The 6,645-nt window shown below is 34.6% G+C and overlaps 1 protein-coding gene across 6 annotated transcripts in view; it reads left to right on the top strand.

The window, feature by feature from the left end:
- The first annotated feature begins 377 nt into the window (after nt 1-377).
- Nucleotides 378-6,645, top strand: part of pkd1l2b (polycystic kidney disease 1 like 2b) — a 28,744-nt gene continuing 22,476 nt past the window's right edge. The window contains exons 1-7 of one of the 6 annotated variants that reach the window (XM_058782141.1): nt 378-503; nt 1,385-1,733; nt 2,861-3,079; nt 3,734-3,892; nt 4,195-4,380; nt 5,488-5,598; nt 6,000-6,061. In XM_058782141.1, the coding sequence (XP_058638124.1) occupies nt 1,553-1,733; nt 2,861-3,079; nt 3,734-3,892; nt 4,195-4,380; nt 5,488-5,598; nt 6,000-6,061 (918 nt within the window). In that variant the 5' untranslated portion in view covers nt 378-503; nt 1,385-1,552. Of the gene's footprint in view, nt 504-1,266; nt 3,080-3,718; nt 3,893-4,194; nt 4,381-5,487; nt 5,599-5,999; nt 6,062-6,645 lie in introns of those variants that run through there. The other 5 variants (XM_058782138.1, XM_058782139.1, XM_058782143.1 and 2 more) reach the window with 5 other exon arrangements.

Here is a 6,645-nt window from a genome sequence, read left to right as displayed (position 1 = left end):
ATGATCCCTGGTGCTAGCTGGCTACCTAATGTGACATTAAACAGTTCTCATTACTGCCAGCTGTCTTAGTATAATAAAACTAACAGAAATAGTCAAAAACTTACCTTACATGAAGAAATCCACGTGCCAGTAGTAAAAAATTATGGGTGTGTTGTTCAGCTTGACAAAAATGACCAGTATGGATGTGCGCATGCACAGTAAGCCCTGGTAGGACAATCTGAGGGGTAGGATAAAATAGGCGCGTTCGACTTTAAGCGGCGCTGCGCAAAATGGTCAGTGTATGGCATCAAAGTACCGCGAGAGCAGATGGATCTTTATGCTTTCGAATTGCTCTCGCGGTACATTGATGCCACACGTGACAGTGACGTGGCGTCGGCGCCGGTTCAAGTCGGACACATTTTCTAACCGGCATGCATTGCTTCAAGTCAGGCGCCGATCGGTATGCACGGCGCTGCATGAAGTCTAACACACCTGATGGTTGCATCAAATCTCCAAAACGAAAGGTTGGTAAAGTATGTTAACATAAAGAAATGACAAAGATTTTTGGTACACATTATCTTTAAGGTGTCTAGTATTAATATTTGAATTCACATATATTCAGTTTTGTTGAGTGTGGTCATAGAATGAGTAAACATGTTGATGGTCACAATAGTGATCGGTGGGATAACAGTGGATTTAAGTATACAATATAAATCCAGTTGCAGTTGTTAGTGAAAATTACATTAAAATGTTGCAAAAGTAACTAAATTAAAAGTTCAAATGTTACAAATAAGTTACAATATTGATGTTGTAATACTGGTAGCACTAATATAAAAATTTGCTGATATATTTTACAAATAAGTAACAATTTTGAAAAACGTTAATGGTTGTATTTTCTTGTCTTTTATCTCAGTATTCCTATCAATGTTGTATAAAGGTTTTTTATACATAATAGTAACCCTAGAATGTGATCAAACTGTTATCAAAATGAAATAGTGATCTGGGCTAAGATATATAACTATTTTTATGACTGCAGAAATATGTTAATTCAGTACACACATAATCCCACAATTGTGACTGACCATAAAACACAAATTTTCACACACTTTTCCAAAAATTTTCAAAAATAATTATTGATTATTTCAAAGGGTTAATAATGACACATCATTTGGATATTTTCATGTCTCTGAATTATTTGGGATTAAACGGGTTAAAAAAATTACACTTTTATGATAATTTGATTGTAAAGTATATTTAATACTATATAGACTATATAGATCTGGCTATGTGAGACTATAGTTTGAATTCATCCCTTTTCTTTGCATGACACATTAGCATTACAGTTCTACAGATGCTCTTACAGCATTATCCTCCTGAACATAAGTGTTTGTTTCATGTGTCATAGAAAGGAAGAGAAGCTCTCCGGAGGGTGTGTAAACATCACTTCCTTTGGATTTTCCTGCCAAAAACATTCCAAGTTCATCACGTAAAAATCAGTATACATGTACATCGATTTTTATGTGAAAAACTCTACAGTCTTTCATAGACAACCTAGGAAGTCGGGAAAGATCTCATGTTTAAGTTTCCTTACATTTCCTTAAATTGTACATACGTACACGCACGTACTCTGTTTATACTATGGAGCGGCAGTACTTACCACACATTTTACAAGATCAGATGCTTGTCAGTGGTGCTCAGGATCTGGAAATCATTCGCCATCATCCTCAGTCATCTCTCCTTACTCTGTTTATGTGGTAAGTGAAACCTTATGTACTGTAATGTAACAGGCTACCGCTAGCAAGGAGCTAACCATGTCCCTTTAGTTGCTCGCGTTATTTTATTAGAACCCGTTATTTGCTTTCCGTGCCTTTCTGAATACAGACACCAACCCATCCCTGCACTTCACATCCCCTGAACAGCCTGGAACATAACATTTATTTCCATGATCTGCCATTTTCGCTGTTGTCCTCGCTTGTTTCTTCACAATACCTGCAGAACTTCTGATGGCGGCAGGCCTAGAACATGGGCGGGTATATGCAAATGTTGGGGGCGTAACTATTAGTGATCCCGACTGTTACGTCACAGTCGGTGTTATGTTCTGATTCGTCTTTTTTTATTCACGAGATTTACATAAGAAGGAGGAAACAATGGTGTTTGAGGCTCACAGTATGTCTCTTATTATTCAACTATGCCAAGGTAAATACAGTTTTCCATTCTATGGCACCTTTAAGTTCAAAAGAATAAAATAAAATAAAATGTTTTACTGGAGTATCTATAATGTTAATTTGTAATATAACCTACTGAAAATGATGTTTTATGATTATAAAGTAACGCAAAACAAAAACTAGATCTTTTAAGACTATTGTGATAAATAGAATACAATTCTTAATTCTGTCTTTATTCTGACACAATACAGCAGGGTTCTGAATATCAAAATAATTCTCTATGATTCTTATTTGATCTAAATTCATTTTTGTTTGCGAAACCATTCAGTTTATGATGATGAAATTCTAACCTGGAACTACACTAACTTCTAGTGTGTTGTGCGTCACTGTGGTTAAAGCTGGCTTATCTGGTTGATCTAAATGAACATTGCCTTTGTTTGTGTAAAAACACAATATGCATCCATTAGGCTATTGCATTACTGGGTTTTGTTTGAGAGCCAATCAATAGGAAGGATTCAGTTGTCATTTAGGTAGCTGGTATATTTTTGGCAGGGCTCAGAACCCTTTATATAGAGGAAATCACCAGGATTCCTCTTCTAGTCTTTATGCACAAGGACTAGAGATGGGTGGCAGACTCTTTACTTTGCTATATCTGATCGTAATTAATATAATCTCAGCATGTGGCGAAGCAGTTAGTGAAGGTCTTTCTTGCTCAGAAAATCAGCAGGCATTTAAAAGCTCCTGCTATGAGTTTGTGGCCCTGCAGCACAGTTTCCTCGGTGCTCAAGCTTGGTGTGAGCGGGACGGTGGACACCTGGCCTTCATCAAGAATGATGAAACCCAGCAGTTTCTACAAAAACAGCTGCATCCGGAGCAGGACTGGTGGATAGGACTGGTGTCTACCTCCAACAACCTCACTCTGGACGCACAAGATGGTTGGTGTCATGAGTCATGACTGTAGATTTGTAGTATTGTGAAAGCTTGAATTAATGCAGTTTAAATATTATTGCATTCATATTAATTAGAAAAATGCAACACATTAAATATTTAGGGTTAAATTTATATAAATATATTTAAATTACATTTTTTTTTTTTTTATAAAATCAGTTTTGACATAAATAAATGAAACATCTAGATTTATATATTGATCATCAGTAAATTAAATTAGTTTAAATCCCATACATTTTAACTAATTAAATATTGCTTGTTCCTCAGCTAGCCATATTTGATAACACTTTTTAACTGAATAAATGTTATCATTTTATAATGAACAGATTTTTGCTGATTAAGCCACTTGAATAAATGCATTTTGAAAATACAATTTTATTGTTTAATTAAAATAGTTAATAATAAATGCCATGATGTTTGAGCATAGAAATGTTATCCATTTCTTTATGTATGACTGACAAATATGCATTGCATTCATTTTGCTCATGATAAAACTTTAATGTAATCTAAATGAATGGAAATATTTATTTAATTAAAAATACACAAATCTTAAATTTAGGCCTACCTCTTTATCTGTACATGATAGTAGGCCTGCTTATAAGGAATCATCATTTTACATGCATCAGTTTCTATGTCCTCAGGCAGCGTGATCTGGTTAGATGGTTCAGGTGTGATTTACTCAAACTGGCTTAGTGAGTCGATGCTGGAGACTGGCTGTGGCTACATCAACACAGACTCTGGATTTCACTGGAAGACAACGAGCAACTGTAGTCAGGAATTCTACTTCATTTGTGAGTTTGGTGAGTTTTGTGGTGTCTTTTTATATAGTATTTTATATAATTATGTATAAGTATTTTAATATTTTAGCATGCTCATTGGTTTTATTCAAAAAAAAAAAAAAAACAATAAACCAATGCACCAATAAAAAAGTGTAGAAGAAAACATTATAACTCCTTTGTGAGAGATCTGTGTTGTATTCCTGTAAAAATAAAAAGAATATTCATTTGAATAGTTTAAAGGCACTTTTGTGAGAAAACATGATATACAGTATATTGTTTTTTTAAATTACACTTCACAGCTATGCCTTTTGTCTTTTTTGTAGAATTGGGACGCTCTCTGTCCTGTATGGACAGCACTATCTTGCACTGTGGCTCAGATCAGGTGATCGAGGTTGATGAGAGCTACTATGGCAGGAATACGCCACATTACTGCAGGAGCAACATCTCCAGCTCTCGCACAGCTTCGCTGGAGCAGTGCAGCTGGATCAGTGTGCTGGATGTAGTAGCAGGTACTGGCCCACACTATACAATGCATTTTTGTTTTTTTAAACTAGGCGTTATTATGGTTTTGGTAGCTCCATGGTTTTTGGAAAAATAACTATAAAATAGAAAAATATGTAAATATAAATTGGCACATAAATGTGGTAATTATTTACCATGGTACATCACCGGTCAGTTAAGTATAATTAAGTTTTTTTTTTTCTTTCTAAGTTCCTTGTGCTCACCAAGGCTGCATTTATTTAATCAAAGATAAATTTCAAATAAGTGCGGTTCTTTTGAGAAGAACTGAGCAACAAATCAGCATAATAAAATCAAAATTCAGCTCACATTAATACATTGCATTTTAAAATATATTAAAATGGAATATTAATTTTAAATTGAAATAATATTTCATAATATTACTGTTTTTTTTTTAATCAAATCAATGCAAGTGAGCATCAGAGACTTGTTTAAAACAATACTCTAAACTTCAGGCTGTATTGAATATGAAGTACCATGGAACTGGAACGATCATTTTTGTTTTTTACAGGTTTTTAACTACATAGGTAATTCGAGAACGGAAACCTTTTATGAGTCCTAATGTCTCCACCTGATGCGGACAGAAAATGCTTTTGTGTGGTGCTTGTAAATTGATGCTCTTTTTCTGACTTCTTTCTTTTTATCTGAATGCAGAGCAAACAGTATGGAATCTAAAATGTAAACAGAGCTTCAGTGAGCTTGTTTTTGTTTTTTTATCTGAATATATAGGACTCCTGCCAAAGCCGAGGTTTAAAATTACAGTAGGCTACATCATAACAGATGTAAAGCAAGAAAACAAAATGAGCTTGAAAAAAGACCAATAAATTGATATACGTAGTATTCAATGGGTACTAATGGACCAGAAAATGTCTATCTTAATTAGGCAAACGAATCGTGAACATATAAATATTTACAGAGGATTCAGACAATCTCTTTGTGAAGACGATTCAGTTCATCTACTACTGTAATGTTACTATTGTTGTCAAAGTGCTTAGTGTTTGAACAGCGTTGAGAATTTCTGCATCTGTTCTTTTACTATACCTCAGTTATGTTGTTTGGACTGTTTGCAATAATGAGGTTTGCTGTTGTCCTCCAAGAGCTCTGTAATGGACAGCGGTTTTGCACGCCTGTGGCAGATGTGTCATCTTTTGGAGATCCGTGCCCTGCGCTGGGAAGTTACCTGTTTGTGGAATATCACTGCATAGACCGTGAGAGCTTTTAAATTGATCCACCTTTATTTTGCAATGTGGAAGTAAGCAGTTTCTGTGAATGTTTGAGACTTCCGATTCTTTATCAGCTATAGATATAATAAAAAGAAGAAGAAAAAACAAACAGTTCTATTGTACTACAAACCAGTGTGTTTATGATTATGATCATAAATTAAAATATGATATATAAAATACAGTGAACATACTGTTTTTGCACATCTGGAATAACTGAGAGCGAATGACACTGGAAGCCTCACACATTCAAGTTACAAATGGCCACACGTTAAAAATAAGGTGCATAGAGAACATACTGTAGTAATGATACTTCTATGGTTCCTGTATATGTATATGTTCATGTTCATAATATTTTCATCCAACAATGTACATTTTCCATAATGCAGAAGACTCTGGTGATATTGTGGAAAGCTCTGCTGATGATGGTGGTGACGATTCTTTTGTTGAGGTGATCAAATAGATTTTTCAGTTTTAAATGTTTTTAAAACTATTCTTTGACTTTGTATTTTTATTTATTCACTTTAACAGATTTTACAGGGTCAAAGTTTATTTTACGATAATGATACTTTTCCTCTAACAAGACAGTTATATTTTAGTAACAATTAGGCATTCGGTTACTGACAAAAGATTTTTCAGTTACAACATTTATTGAGTGAACATCCTAAACAGACTTTTGTCTCAAAATCAGTATAATAGTTTCAGGGATTCTCATTGCTTTATTTATTAATTTTCCTGTGTCCATCGCTGCTGGAAAAAACAATAGCTGAAACCAGAAAAAGCTGGTTTAGCAGGCATGTTTTAGAGGTGTTTTGACCACTTCTTCAGATGGTCAGGCTGGGAGATCAACCAGCTAAAACCAGCCAAACACTAGCTTGGGAGACCAGCTTAAACCAGTTGATCCTGGCCAACCAGCTTAGGCTGGTTTCATCTGTTTATTTATTTATTAATTTATTTTCCGGCAGTCATTTTACGTGTGGAAACAGATCACTTCATTTCTTAAATTGATTCCTAAATGCTGCTGTTCTAAACTTT

This window comes from Onychostoma macrolepis, chromosome 07, assembly GCF_012432095.1.
Source record: "Onychostoma macrolepis isolate SWU-2019 chromosome 07, ASM1243209v1, whole genome shotgun sequence".
NCBI classification, from domain to species: Eukaryota; Metazoa; Chordata; class Actinopteri; order Cypriniformes; family Cyprinidae; genus Onychostoma; species Onychostoma macrolepis.
The sequence above is the reverse complement of the archived record's forward strand: the minus strand, read 5'-3'. Positions and strand labels throughout refer to the sequence as shown.